The sequence below is a fragment of the Lytechinus pictus genome, chromosome 8 (genome assembly GCF_037042905.1).
Source record: "Lytechinus pictus isolate F3 Inbred chromosome 8, Lp3.0, whole genome shotgun sequence".
NCBI lineage: Eukaryota > Metazoa > Echinodermata > Echinoidea > Temnopleuroida > Toxopneustidae > Lytechinus > Lytechinus pictus.
Window position 1 is genome coordinate 3,085,066 of NC_087252.1, and position 16,448 is coordinate 3,101,513.

Consider the following 16,448-nt stretch of genomic DNA (forward strand, 5'->3'; position numbering starts at 1 on the left):
CTCTTATCTGTAAATCATTTTCCTTATTATAGTCTTATCTGTTTATTATGTAGATGGTGTTTTAATAAAATGAAAATGTGTCTTTGTTAAGTTATTTATTTCACTGAGACCCATGTAGCAGAATACACATGAGTTTTGTTCACTATATCAGAGGTTCCTTTAAATTATTTGCCGGACTTCACTAGTGCATATTCAGACTTGTAACACTGAAAGTGTAATCGGTCGTTAGTAATTTTGACAACCCTTGAAGTATACATGAAAAACAAGGCACACGCACATACCCAGACAGCATGCTTGCAAAACACACCTACGCACACACAGCGTCCCATCCATGTAGCCTCCCACGACCCCTGCACACCCACACACACATCATAACAGACAAAACTCTCTCTCTATCTCCCTTCTAGTCAGTTTTAATATGCGTTGGCATAGTTGGTGCATGTGCAAGCGATTATGCTGAGCTGCAGGCGGGAAATTTAATCTACATAGTAAGAATGTACTATGTCGATATAAATTCTTATAACCTGGTCGCACAAGCATCGGCAAATTTTATTGTTTAAAATTAACAAACATAAATATTGCATCGATAATTATGCCGAAGAAACAGTTAACTTTAAATCGTGTTAAAAAAATAGTTTCACCTGAATACTTAAACATATGCACAAATCTTAATTACTCGGCATAGGCCTATTGTGACATTATGCGGAGACGCCGTTTCCATAGGTTATGTAGTTTATCATCATGTGCTTGTAAATCTGTTTATTTATTTGTTCATGTATTTGTTCGTATGTACCATTAATAGAACTGCGTCAATCAAAATATAGTACAAATACCATAATACATTATATATTTGTACGTCATAAAATTAGTACTCTTGGTACAAACCTGTAAAAAATTGTTTATTGGTACTTTGAACAATTGCAGCAGTCTATATACTCTGCATTAAAAAAAAATCAATGCGATCAGTTTTAAATCTGCTTGAGCCTAAATTACGGCGCCCAGTAAAGATATCACTTTTTTGAAATGTTAAAGAGTTTCCCTTTCCCCTAACTACCTTTAACAAAATTAGGAAACATTTGAATTGGGTTTAATTACCATTTTAAAGATCCCAACACAATCAACTCGATGAGATCTGTTGAATATTTGGATCAAACTGATTAGATCAACCTAGCACATTTTTGGCTTTATCATTATTCTATTTTGTTTCCCTTTGTTTGGAAGTGATGATGAGATGGGATTAATTCCTTGAATGCACTGAGCACTGAGAGGCAGCTCGAGCTAAAGCAGGGGTAATAATGATAAACAATGCGCCTCGGAATATATTATTTTTAGATAGATGGCGCTATATAAATGCCTATTATTAGTAGTATTATTACCATGGGGTTGTCCGGTAACCAGGGATGAAATTACATCCATATTTGAAAACAAACTCATAGTTAAAAGCCATCTGCATTGCTCATCATACCGATTTTCCTAGAATTCCCATCTTTTAGCAATGATTTATTTTGTAAATAATCTATGAGGCGCGTCTCCATCATCAGATCCTACAAAGCATTTCATGGGTCCAATTGTGTGGGGACATCATGTACAATAGCAAACCTATTATGCTTGTGCATGGGCCCATATATCTCTCTTTCATACTTGATGCTGGATACGATAGTCAAGTGGAACCCCAACAGAACCGTCAAGTCGGGTATGACTGCAACTTTTTGCTGGAAATTGTAGTATAGGGTGTCTACTCCAATATTCCGACGGGTGCCACCTGGGCACACTTGGGCATTTTGTTTTTATTGACGTCATAGGCCACGCCCACTTATCACATACCTTTAAAAGGGCCTAACCACTGACAAATCATTAGGAAATAGAGTCAATACGAAATTTGCAAAAGGTCAAATGACTTGCACAATATGATCCGTCCGTCATGAACGCCCGTCGGACTAATGCGATTAAAGTTCGGACAGCACAAATTTGACCGAACTCGTGATGGTTATTTACTTCGGATCATCGCAGTTCCAGTTTCCAACAATCCCAATTCCTAGACTCATAGCAGTTCTCTTGATTGCTAAACCAAAATAAATAATCTCTGTGAAGTTACATGTTTCAAAGTGAAAACACACAGTTGGTTAGTCTATTAACTATTGCTCTCCTATAGACCTCCCAGACATGCCGGCGTCTATTACATAACACCACAGGCATGCAGCCGAGTGAAAGATCTTACACCCCTTCTCCCTTCTGAGATTAGCTTTGATTTCCCTATGATTTGTCAATGAAAGTTCGCTTTAAATATGATTTTCATATTTTACGGATTTAACATGTCATGTTTGGTATCAAATTAAAGCTAATAAAAATGAAATGCAAATTTGAGGATACCTGCGCATCTAAATCACGCATAAGTCAGTTAAAAGTCATTTAAGGTCATAAAAAGGTCAAATTGCCCTACAAATGTAAGTAAGACATATAATGCGAAACATACCATGCTTTAAATACAAACAAGTTATATGCATTTTTTGGAAAAGGTTAAGTTTGAGAGTGTGCATATTAAGAATCCGATGGATGCTACCTTGGCATCTTAAGGAATTTTAGTTACATTTCACTCAAATGTGACTTTTCTAATAGCGGTATAAACATTATGTTTGAAAACACATTGAATTAAATGTTTGAAAATATATTAAATAAATATAAAAATAAAATCCACATAGGATCCTGATATGAATCGCTACGCATTTAAAACGTGTACAGGGCTATCAAAGGTCATTTAAGGTCATACAAGGTCAAATGTGGTCACAAATGTAAGTAATGCAACAATGTGGAATATAAATCATGTTTGGAATACAAACAAGTTGGACATTATTTTCTATAGGTGTATTTTGGCTGAGAGTTATGTTGAGGATGTGCAGATTAAGAATCTGACGAAGGCTACTTTGGCAACCGTGGGGAACATCATTTTTTTACATTATAAACCACGCCATCCTTTTCACATATGTCAACCTCTTAATTATGACTTATCTAGTGTACAATTCAATTATATTGTGTTTGGTATCAAATTAAAGCTTATGGATAAATTGAATGTACATTTAAAGGTTAGAAAAAAATGAAGCACATGTAAAGGTGACCTTTGGGTCATTTACATGAATGAAAGGTTGATGATCGCGCGAGTTAAACAGGACTTTAAACAAAACGTTTATCATTTTGTATCAAATCATTTCATGTGATTTCAAATAATCTACACCAATTTAAAATTTTACACCATGTCCTGTTATATTCCTCTCACAACTACCCTCTGTACCATACCTCTTCGACCAGATGCTCATAGGATTCCCCTTCACCAACAATCTCAACTACATGCCTCTGCTAGAGCTGTGTTACTTCGTTTCACACTTGCAGTGTGACCTATGAAATATATGATTCGACGGCCGACCAGCAACTGCATTAATCCTTAAAAGTTATAGAACAGGGTGACGCTGACTTGTATCGACAAGGAAGTTCTTTTAATTCCTTGGTAACAACCACTGTGTCATGAACAAGTACGGGTAGACCCAGTGACCTGTTCCATGTACTATCAGCTATCTTCTGAAGATGTAATGACAGTAGAAGCATATACATTTTTTTCTCCGACGACGCTGACATTTCTGTTTTACCAGTTATCTCATTTTTGGTTTATAAGTCTTTTGAATGCTGATGGAAAAGTAATTGACATTAAAGGTATTGCATTGAAGTTTGTAGAAAAAAGCTAGCTTTGCACAGACAATTCCCTATCAGGTTGTGATACCACATTGTGTCAATTCGGCAAGTTTTCCACTCTAAACTTGCTGTTCAGATAAGATCTTAATCTATAGAGTCCGATGCAGAAGAAGTGGACTGGATCAATTTAAACTTAAATATTGATATAATTTCAATTATCATTACGCCTCACACACTCCTTGTAAATATTTGTAAATAGTTGTGGAACATAATGATTTGTTATTTTTTTTTTTTTTTTTTTTTTTTCTTTCCCCTCTTTGTGTAATCGTTAGTTTTGACTTTTCAGTATTGTTTTTATATTCATGTATGTATTTCATATATCCAAAGGTCTGACAACAGCTCAAGCATCTGCTTATTTTGTCATACCACTGCATGTCTGCAACCTTGTTATAATCATTTAGGTTAATGTTATGTTAATCATCATAATCATACATTAGTATTATGTAAAATTTAATGTAATCAATTTTGTGATGGTCACACTATGTACATTGTCATGACATGCAGAAAAAAAAAAATAATAAATAAAAATTAAATGTGTAATACTCATACTTTTCTTCTTAACTAATATAACAAATTACGGTCTTTCTAAAATTACTCAGCACTACTTCACATTATTTAGCAAGAAGACATATGCTTCAAAGGTCATGAGCCTACCCCCCACTGACAAGTCAGCAAAAGAGCATGATTATCAATGGTGCTCTTCATCAGGAACTTTATCTGGAGAGTAACTGATCCAAATGACTCCCCTGCAACTTGCCTCCCATGTATGGATGGGAAGTATAGGTTGGGAGGGCTCTCCTGTACTCCCAAGGAATTATCAGAACTTGCTCCATGTGGATTTGAATCGGGATCATGTACCATGCTCTAGGCTAAGCATTTGCCACTTATCATGTATCGAATGTAAAAAGTATAATTCTAAATACAAGGAAAACTGAACATGCAGTTGAGACTTCAGAGGAGGAAATCAGTCTGGAAGATGAACGAGAGAACAAAATGTAGTGAAGTTAGGATTATGTAAAATGTCACATTTTTCTAATTGGATACTTGTCTAAGAATGTGAATTGTGTTGTAGAAGTTATTTTTTTAGGTGTATTGGCTTATGTGAAAAGTGGGCGTGGTTCGTGACGTCAGAAAATGAAAATTGCCACAGGGTGAGGAGGTAGAACCCGTCACATCCTTAATATACACACCCTCAACCAAACATGAGATATTCCACATTATATGTTGCATTAATTACATTTGTGGCACAATTTGACCTTTTCTAACCTTAAATTACCTTTAATTGCCCTGGAAAAAAAGTTTTAAATGCCTATAGTGATGCATGTATGTGGATTTTATTTTGAATTTGATTTGATTCGATATCAAACATGATAAGTTTATTCCGCTAAATATTTATAAGGAATGTAAAAAAGCTGGTGTGGTTTATGACCTCACAAAAAAATTACTCTAGATGCCAAAGTACCACCGGTCGGATTCTTAATATGCACACCCTCAGCTTAACCTTTGCCAATAAATTCACATGATATTCAACTTGTTTGTGTTTAAAACTTGATATGTTCCACATCATATGTATTACTTACATTTGAAAGGAAGTTTGAGCTTTCATGAATTTAAATGACCTTTAAGTGACCTATGCGTGATTTAAATGTCCATTCATCCAAAAATTCACATTAGATTTTCTATTAGCTTTAATTTAATACCAAACATGACATGTTTATTCCTTAAAATTTGAAATTCATATTTAAGAGGTATGTGAAAAAGTGGGCGTGGCCTATGACGTCAATAAAAAAGGAATGCCCAAGGGTGCCAAGGTGGCACCCATCGGACTCTTAAATTAGACATCCCCATACCACAACTTCTAGCAAAGAAATCGCAGTCATACCCAATTTGACGGTCATGCAATAATTTTGATCATATCTACCCGACTATGATCACTATAGTGGGAAATGTATTATCCCTGAAACACAAAAATAAACTGAATGAAATTAAACAAACTATATATAACTAACGTAAAAATAAAACAGACCATTGTCAGACTATCTTTTCTCGGGTTCCTTTATTTATTTTGCAATGATTTGTGCTTTCCTGACATATATTGGGGAACCTTTTGAGTGACTTTGGGTAAGGAGTGGAAAAGGATTTAACACATCAAATGAAACATTTATACAAACTTCAAAACCTTCAAGGCTATGAAGAGTTTTTGGTTTTGTTTTTGTTTTTTAATCATTGATACTTTCAAGCATTATCTATTTCTAGAAAGTGAAACATGTCACCCCTTCAAGAGGAGATGTAAAGAGGTCAACCAAGCACTTCATTTAAGTGAAGTGTATATGTTTAAGGCAAGAATCGTCACAATGGAACATGTCATATTTTGCTTCAGGGAAAGGAATCCCTGAAACTTAATGTTCATCTCAAAGTTCAAGTATGACTTCCACCCCCCATTTTTCGGGGAAGGGGGGGGGGGTATTCATGGTATTGGAATGCATGTTAAGTGACATTCATTTTCTCACTTAATTGTGTGCTATGCATTCTGATATAACCTGAGAACACTCAGATTCATTACCTCAAATCAAGTTTGTGATCTGTTTGTGAAGTATTAAGAGTGGTGTGCCATATTTTCTTGGAAATGTGAAAAAAAAAATGTGCAAGTAAATATAAACTGAAATTATTGACCCCCTATGGGCCCCTAACTAGAAAAAAAATAACAACAAACACATAAATAGAATAAAATTAGCACTTCATACAGAGGAATACGATTGATTACATTTTGTTTCCATAAGACTGCATCATAATTGTTCATCATTACACACACCGTTAAAAAACCCTGATTTTACAGAAAAACAAGATTTTGCGGAAAGCAGTAACACAATCATTCTGTAAATTCATAAAACGTTTTTTTTTCTTCAATTTAACAGAACAGGTCTGTTTAAAAAGGGGAAAATGGTGTTTTATTAAGGACATTTGTAAGGTTCCATACACCAAATACCAATTTCCTGTAATTTTACATGATATAATGTAAGATTACGCAATCTGGTAAGATTACAGGAGTTATCGAGACTGCTGCAGGAACTTCTTTTATTTTAAGGATACATTTTCTAACAGTGCATAATATTAGCTGCGTACTAATGCTCTTATCTGTGGAGTGGTATCAGTTTTTTTAATATGTGTGAGTCTTACAATTATACTGATGCCTAAGTGTGCAATTGATATACGTTGATATATTACAATAAATGTATGTGCATTGATCGTGGATTTGACTAGCCCTACATTATATACATAAATCACTATATCATTATCACGCCTGACCCGTTCACCGATGAGAGTATGTTACATCTGGTACTGATAAGTAGATTAAACTTTCTTTCTAGGAAATATATTAAATCATGCATTTCTTTTCCGAAGTATCTCAAAACTATTCCACGCTTAAATTGTAAGTTGTCCCTCGAATGCAGTGTAAAGTCTTGGACTATGCAATAATTCATATACATCATTAAACGCATTTACTATTTTTTATAGCTTTTTATTCATTTTTTTCACTCATCGAGAGAGAGTTTTAGGAAGACAAATGGCTATCATGACCAGGAGTCAATCTTGATATCTAAAAAAAAAAAAGATTTCAAAAATATATAATATTTATTTTGTCAAGTCAAAGTTGATTATGTAATAAAATCTTGATTACAAAATAGATTGCCAAGTTATGTTTAATTTGTCTTACGTCATCAGACATATTTTAATGTATTTTAATGTATGTTCCCTAACAATACTATTTCACTTTTTTGTAATATGATCACAGCTTCCCTAAAAGATATTTTTATAAAATAATGGTAACTATTACAATTACCCTGACCAATCATATGGAAGTAAATCATAAATATGTGGTGATCACCGAATCAGGACTTTCTAACGCAATTCCTTGCTGGGGAAGAAATGTTCTAGGGCCTGAACAGGATATGTATCCCCCGTCACAGGAATCCAACTTTTGTTGAAGTATGGCATCTGAAGTTGAACCCCCTTTCAGCGATGAAGCCCATGCTAATTGTGTCGGATGTAAAGAAGAAGGGTTACCAGGTGGACTGGCTTGATGATTGGGTGGAACACCTGTGTGAGACATTGGCTTCATCTCCATGTATTCGTGAGCATCCTGGATGAGTTGCTTTGGAACTACATCACTTCGGGATAAAACGGGATCTCCACCAACACCAGGTTTGGTCTACAGTTGGGAAAAATGTATGAGATAGGAATATTTACTGATTAACACCTTTAAATGTTGACCTGGAATTCTAATATACCATAACCAATATGCTCTTGCCAATAATTAAGAAACAATCAAGTTGTTCGCGTGGCTGGAGATAATCTAATGGGCCTCTTATCTCCAATAAGTTTCGATTTACATCAATTTAATCGTTGTAGATGCACAATGTATAAAATAATGTCATGAAGTGATACGATACTAATATATCTACTTAGAATGTATAATCCGTTACATGTATATTAAAAAATGGCATAGAAATTTGAGCATGATGATGATCAGCATTTGTTTATATATTTTTATTATAAATGTTGCTTTTTCTCGTCAACAATATCACACGAAATAGTATTCTCGAACGGGATCTATTGAAATATATATTCAGTTTTACTTAAAAATTCGGTTTTAAAAAATTGAACAAGATTGGATTGGTATTGCCAATTATATTTACCATGGTGGAATTCACATAAAGAGGCTCGTGGTTCGAGTATTTCTGGTGCATTGCGGTCACTGACACTCCATGTGCCATGTCAGCGACCCATGCTACAAAAGCAAATTTGAAAATGAAAGAAATTTAGGGAGATTTCATATAAAAAACGGATATTGTATTGTCTGTTTTGATTACATGTACATGTATTGTCTGCGAAGAAATGGGTAATCAACGCGGGAAAATAATTGGAAAGAGAGGCACTTTTAATATTCTGACATTATGGTTAGATATCGAACACTATAGCGAATCGCTATTAATTATTACTATAATTATGTTATTTTGGCAAAGAAGGGTATACTAAATTTGTGCAATGAAACATAAAACATAATGAATAGAGAATGGATTGAGCACCCACTGGACTGACTGGGTCAAATAAAGTTAACTGATGTATTAATGGATAGTGAAATAATAAATCTAGACAACGGATACACTGAGAATCACCAAAAGATCGCCAACAAAGAAAAAAATCAATGAAAATGGCAAATTACTAATTGCTAATTTCAAAGTCATCTGGCGCATATTCTACAAATAAAACCAGTTTTGTTCCCTTCTAATCTCTCATTGTAAATTGCGTTATTTGTAAATACATTAATGAAGCAGTTGCGATGAATTATACAAATATCTTGGATATGGTTATAGCTATAAAATAGCCTTGTAATCAGCATATTCATATACAATTCACTTAGACATGACAGACTACAGCAAATATCACCATCCTTTGGTCCTTAGAAAAGACCAGTTCATACATATTTTCATACATATCAGATTTACTTTTTCTGTGTCATTAATAATCAAACAACTTTAACGAATTTGATATTACATTGATATTTCTTGATTAAATTATTGAACAGAAAAACAATCACCTCTATCTGTGTTATGTTGTAAGCACTTGTACGAAACTGTTACTGCAACTAGGCCCAGAATCATTGCACCTAATGACCCTCCCAAGATGTATATAACTATATGAAGCAGAGCACAGTTGTCTAGAATCAAAACATAAAATTACATGTTATTTCTTCTGACAATTATGAATATTAAGTCTTCCCAAAATTGCAAGCGAGTCAAGCCAAATATATGTCTTTCCCAGTGGCGTAACGTGGGTCACGGCATTGGGGGGCACCAGCAAAAATTTCCAGTCACTTAGGGAGCGCGCGAAGCGCGCTCAGTTGCCATACTGACCTAATAGAGATATTTTAAGGACATGCAGTGCCATTAAACGGATATGTATCTCACTGATTAAATAATGCGAGCGCGAGGGCGCGAGCTGAAAATTTTTGATATTCAGAGCTAAAAAGGGACATTATAAGCAAATTTTTTTGTAATCATGATACGTAACTGTCTTGCTAAACAAACAATGCGAGCGCGAAGCGCGAGCTAAAATTTGTGTATATATTGACCCTAAACAGGGAAATTTTAAGGACTGTATTTTAGAATCCATTAAGAGTATAAATATCTCACCATAGTCATCTAATGCTAGTGCCATCCTTGCTGATTTTGTTAGAATTACATCTAAGCACAGTCATAAAGCACCTTTTGTAGTTATTGTAATCATGATTGTCATACGCATCTTACTAATCAAATACTGCAAGCGCGAAGCGTGAGCTGAACATTTAGGAGATTCTGACCTGAAGAGAGACATTCTAAGGCTTGTTTGTAAGAATTCCCTAAGACCGTACGTATTTCACTAACCAAATAATGCGGGCGCGAAGCGCGAGTTGAAATCGTTATATATATTGACCCCAAGCATGGATATTTTAAGGACTATGTTTTTTAGGAATCCATTAAGAGCATACATATCTCACCATAGTCATCTAATGCGAGTGCCAAGTGCATGCTGATTTTGTTAGAATTACATCTAAACACATGAAGCAATTTTTGAAGTCATTGTAATCATGATTATCATACGCATCTCACTAATCAAATGCTGAAAATTTAGGAAATTCAGAACTGAAGAGGGGCATTCTAAGGCTTGTTTGTAGGAATTCACTAAGACCCTACGTATTTCACTAACCAAATGATGCGAGCGCGAAGCGCGAGCTGAAATTTTTTTATATTCAGATCAGAAAAATTGACATTTTAGGGACCGATTCTAAGAGTCGGTATTTCTTCATCGACCATCACATCAACCTTATTCTTTTTTTTCTCTCTCTCATTCTCATTTTCGTTTTATACCTGTACTTTACAAATCTTTAATTCACTGAGGGGTCCACACTCAACAAGCCCTGCTTTTTAGTGGATCCCTCCATTTACTCAACCTTACTTATTGAAAAAAAAAAGAGTTATAAAGGTAGCCTTTTTTATATATTTTTTTTCCGAGAATGGCATACATTTTGTTGTATTTCCATCGTATATATTGTTATTGGTTAATTTGATTATCACGTTATTTAGTGTTTACCATAAACATTTATTTACTTTCTTGTATAGTCATATTGCTTGCAATGTATATTCATTTGTATTGATTTGTACGGTTATCATTTTATATCTGTGTAATTATTCCTTATCTTGTATTGAGTTGAGAAATGAAATAAAACTTAAACTTGAAACTTGAACTTGAACTTGAGTTCATGAAGAGCAGAAATCCCGGGAGAAATCCCACCAATCCACTAATGCGAACGTTAGCACGGATAGGAAATTTTGTATATTAAGACCTTAAAGTAGGGCAATCACTTTAAGTAGTCATGAAAAAAAAGAATATGTCACTACATTAAACAATAATAACTCGAATTGCGAGGAAATATATTTGTTGTATATTGATTTGAAAACGGGAGGTTTTAGTACAACATGATAAAATGTCTCGTTAAATAGTCTATGCGAGCACCAGGAACAGTGAAGACACAATGAAGCAAATAATGTTTCATAAAGTTATGAAAAATGCTTCTTATGTAATATAACATAATGTAATACAACATTATGTCTTTCAATAATTTCTTTTCCCCACTACGTTTCTTTTCCTTTTTTCCCTCTTTTTCTCCTTTTCCCCGTTTTTTTTTTTTTTGGGGGGGGGGGGGCAGCCACTGGACTCATACCGTTTCACCTCTTTGAATAATAATATAGTTTAAATGACGTGACAATACAACTAGAATAGTTAGGTGATCAAAAATAATTGTCAAACAACCTGTCAATTTAGATGCTGACTGTATTGAATATTAGCACTGAATTTCAAATTAACAAAACAGTTCTGTTAAGACGCACTGCTTATTAGGTAGCATTTACGGGAGCATTCATGTTAATGAAATATTGTAAATTAAAATCTATGAGCCATTCATTAAAGAATTGATATATATATATATATTTATATATATATACACATACATACATATATATATAATATATATGTATATGTATATATATATATATAAATCTTTAAAATGCCTGAAAGTAATAAAGGACAAGTCCACCCCAACAAAAACTTGATTTGAGTAAAAAGAAAAAAATTCAACAAGCATAACACTGAAAATTTCATCAAAATCGGATGTAAAATAAGAAAGTTATGGCATTTTAAAGTTTCGCTTCATTTCACAAAAACAGTTACATGCACATCTCGGTCGGTATGGAAATGAGGAACTGATGACATCACTCACTCACTATTTCTTTTGTATTTTATTATATGAAATATGAAATATCTTTATTTTCTCGTCATTGTCATGTGAAATGAAGTTTCATTCCTCCCTGAACACGTGGAATTCCATTATTTTATCATTTTGTGCTTCAGGCAAGGAGGTCCTAATCGTCAAATTCGTAAAAGTTGAAATATTGTATAATTCAAACATTAAAAAACAACAGAAATAGTGAGTGAGTGACATCATCGACTCTCTCATTTGGATGTAACTGGCTCGTTCATGTAACTATTTTGTTAAAAATAAGTGAAACTTTGAAAAGTCATAACTTTCTTATTTTAAATCCGATTTTGATGAAATTTCCAGCATTGTGCTTGTCTGATTTCCTCTATTGATTCAAATCTACATTTTTCTGAAGTGGACTTGACCTTTAAAGGTTATTCTGGGAACGTATTCTTGTATTCATTTGCGAGTACGCTAAACGTGCATTGTCATTAGATGTTTGTTTAATCATTAATGATCCGTAAATCAAAATTAGTATCAAAGTGATTAAGACATTGTGCATTTTCTTTGTCAAAAGCCTTCGAACATCAACTTGTAATGTAATAATAACCACTATGAATTAGTTAGGATTATTTTAGGTTTCGTGTTTTATAATAATCAACTGTTTTAATCTATTAATCTTATGTTGAAATTGTAAATTGAATAGTATTGTTTGTTCGCATGTCAAATCTCAGCTAAGATCATGATATAAACTCATTTATATCAACAGTAGGGGAAAAAGGTACAAAATGTACTTACAAAAAATTAACTGATGAGGCAATAAAAGAATAGACACGGCTAAATGAACATGGGGCTGGTATGTGATGCCAGCAATGAAAGAATGATTAATGGAATTACAATAGTAAAAATAATAATGACATTAATAGTGATAATACCAATAACAATAACGAATGAATATGAATATGCTAAGAATAAAACCTTTAATGAAATAAAATGCCTTGTACTGTAAATTTACAGTTTGAAAAATGATATTATATAGTCAGCTTAGACCCATTGGCAAATACCAAACATGACGGAACAATTTATTTTTATTCATTATATGGGATGGCAAGTACAATTTAAAAAAAAACGTATCAATAATCATAATAATCTCATAAATAAAAAAAATAATGCGATCTGCAGCCAATGACTGACCTCCATCTACTCATGCGGAATCTGTGATTACGAAATAGCACATTCAGTTATATTTGGCAAAGGAAATAAAAGAAAAACAATATCAACCTTGCATTTCTCCATCACTTGTCAGACTTGGATTACTTTCTTCAGGAGTTGTCACAAGATGTTTGATTGGGGGAGTTGTTCCTACATATTTTGGGGGAGTTGTTCCTATATATTTTGGGAAATAAAAAGAGTGCATATTATTAACATTCAAACTAGTATCAACTGTATTAAGAAATACCCTTGATTGCATTCGTCATGTTACGGCATTACTTGTGTCCAGGATCCCTTAACAATCAGGGGGGGGGGGGACTTTTTATTGCTCTATTGAAAATCGAATAAAATGTATAATACAAAAAAAATTAAAATAACATGATATCCTGATCTAAGATCGGAAAGGATTTGTATCTATTTGAATTTCATTGACATGACACAAATCTTACTCCACAAAGTGACCACGGTGACTGGAGCACATTACTTTCCATATATATTGAGCTGAATTTAAACAATTTAAGAACTTTATGTTGGAATTTTTTGTCATAAAACATATTTTCTCTCTAGACAAATATTTCGAGAGCGAAGCACGAGCGGAGTGTTTTTTTTTGTGTGCATTTAAACCTGAAAAAGAGACATCCGCCATTATACTCGCGCGTATGAACTAAATGCCGTAAACGCAAGCGTATATTTTGTATAAACTGACCAGAAAAACTGAAATTTTAGCGATTGTTTGTAAGAATTCACTTAAATATTATTCATATACTCCTAAAATAAATAATACTGGTCGAATATGGATAATGTAAACTCCTTTATCAATCCCTGTCGGTTTTTTACAAGGTAATATTAAAAGGAGAAAAACTGGGAATGGTTCGAGGGGGAAAAACAGGTAACAAGAGAAGGAAAAAATATCATATTAGCAAAAGGGACAAATAGAACAAATTTACATCTCTTCTTTGAAATAATAGAAGGGACAGAACTTTGAATACGCGTGGCTTTCATGTGATCAAGGAAAGAGAATGGGGAGAAACCAAAAAATGAAATATTCACTTGTGGCAAATGACAATACAAAAATATAGCAGTAGAGTTTCGGTATTTGTATCAAATTAAAAGTGGAAAAAAAAATAATGTTTTTAATATTTAGTGAATTTCACAATGATTATGTATAATTGAATAAATACACGGAATCTCTTTGATACAGGGTACAATCTAATTTTCATGTCATGGCTGAAAACAAATTTTCACACTTTTCTTTGAAAAAAAAAATCACTAATTAAACTCATGAATGGTTACCTTCATTTCTTAGGATGATTGATGTTGTTATGTGATGAAACGATGCATTCGCCACCCTACACATGACCACTACCTCCTCAATACCGCTGTATAATGGTGTAAAGACGATAGTTCGCGAAGTCACACTTAGTCGTCCATCATGGGTAACATTCTCATTCTCTTGTAAATCATCATATACATTTATTCGATCTGATACATCCCATTCCAAACTAACTGGTGGTTTCACTGATCCATTGGTCTTGCAGACTAGCGTCCTATTTTCCCCTTCTGCAACCGTAAGCGACATTTGCTTGTGTAGAACGACATTGTCGATTTGATCGATTACAATTAGTCCTTTAGGTGGAACTGAAATCATTTTAAAGATAATAATAATAATAATAAACTCTGGAACAATCTCCCCGTCTCCATCTCCATCTCCATCCGTAATGCATCCACTGTCGAATCTTTCAAAACACTCCTCAAATCTTACCTCATTAAGCAGTCCTCTTTATTCCATATCCTGTTCTCTCTCACTGTATTTTGCTACTTCTTTTTTTTTTCTTTCCAATGCGCTTAGAAACTGTTGTATTAAGCGCTGTACAAATGTTAATTATTATCATTATTATTTAAAGATATGCCCCTAATTGTGATTATTGTTGGTGTTATTGTTTTTTTTTATGTGCAACAGATTTGGCAATTTGCACATTATGTTAATCGAAACATGCTGATAGGGGGGGGGGGGTTCTATTATTTCATTATTGTCGGAGAAAATGTTTGGCCTATATTGTTTTTCCACAGGTTTTGCATACATGAAAATTCGCATCTCAATCATGACAATACAAAAGACAATTGCAACTATACAAATCAATACAATTATGGCAATAATAAAGAGGGTTGATTTTAAAATGAACGAATGAAATTGAATTAAAGTATAATAGCCATGCAATCATCCAATTGACCTGATATTACCAACAACAAAAAAAAAACGAGTAAAGTGAAATAGATACCATTTACTGTCAAGCTGATGAAACATGTCTTTATGACCGGAAGGGCTTTTAGAGTAACAGAATATATATCCTCATCAACAATGGAAACGTTTATTATTGTCAAATTACTGACAAGCTCATGATCCGTTCCAAGTGAATATCTTGCTGTATTTAGTCGGCATGTTGGTTCGGCATGTATGGAGCAAGAAAGGAATTCTGATTCATTACTCCATTTCCAAGAAATGTCCTCTGAGTCTATTTCACTGCCCCAATCACAGTACAGGTGAGCGCTTTCCCCAGCATTAACATGGAAATGCATGTACCTGGTTTGATTACCTAAAAGAAGAACAAAAAGTAAATTAATTAATCGTATCTTTGGTATCAATTATCCAGTGTATATTTTCATTTATTTCATGCAAGGGAAAAGTGTCCAGTAGATAAAATAAGATGCCTTGATCAAGGGTCATGGTGGGAATCGAACCCTAATCATTCATGATGTAGTCCAGCCCTTAGACCTCTCGGCCACGGCATCTCTGTCCTATTACAAGTTGGTGTTTTGTTTAATCACGACATTGCTTTGCATATATAGACCATTATGAGGTTTATTAAGAATAAGATAGATATGTAAAGCGAACATCGTTTTAAAGAAGCAAGGTAGTGAAATATGAATAATTGGTAACGGATTTATTATACCATACAACATTGTTAATGAATCGTAAATATTATAATTGAACGGAAGTGAGAAAATGAAGGATTAAAAAGTAATGTAGGTATAATTCTATTACATTACAGTTGTATAGATCTTCAGTGGGTTAGCATATTTCCAAGAGATAGACAGACCACACAAGACAAAAATAAAGCAATTTAAAATTCAAATGAGGTATAAATCAATGTTAATGAAATAATAATTCACCGTAGCCAATGCCATATCCACCTTTATA

The 16,448-nt window shown here is 33.7% G+C and overlaps 1 protein-coding gene across 1 annotated transcript; it reads right to left on the reverse strand.

The window, feature by feature from the left end:
• Positions 1 to 7,275: 7,275 nt before the first annotated feature.
• On the reverse strand, positions 7,276 to 14,881 carry LOC135154844 (uncharacterized). The gene is made up of 5 exons (XM_064103036.1): positions 14,543 to 14,881; positions 13,319 to 13,423; positions 9,341 to 9,460; positions 8,439 to 8,530; positions 7,276 to 7,951 (listed from the first exon to the last, which is right to left on the reverse strand). Exons 1-5 carry the CDS (start codon positions 14,826 to 14,828, stop codon positions 7,607 to 7,609), a joined length of 948 nt encoding a protein of 315 aa, XP_063959106.1. The 5' UTR covers positions 14,829 to 14,881; the 3' UTR covers positions 7,276 to 7,606.
• Between the last annotated feature and the right edge of the window lie 1,567 nt (positions 14,882 to 16,448).

Bases quoted from the DNA above. Each gene is read 5' to 3' on its own strand.
- LOC135154844 (XM_064103036.1), bottom strand. From the start codon at position 14,828: ATGTCGCTTACGGTTGCAGAAGGGGAAAATAGGACGCTAGTCTGCAAG. The intron at 8,531-9,340 runs GTGATTGTTTTT...TTGCTTTTGTAG, and splicing joins ACAACATAACACAGATAGAG to CATGGGTCGCTGACATGGCA. The intron at 7,952-8,438 runs GTAAATATAATT...TCCCAACTGTAG, and splicing joins TTTATGTGAATTCCACCATG to ACCAAACCTGGTGTTGGTGG.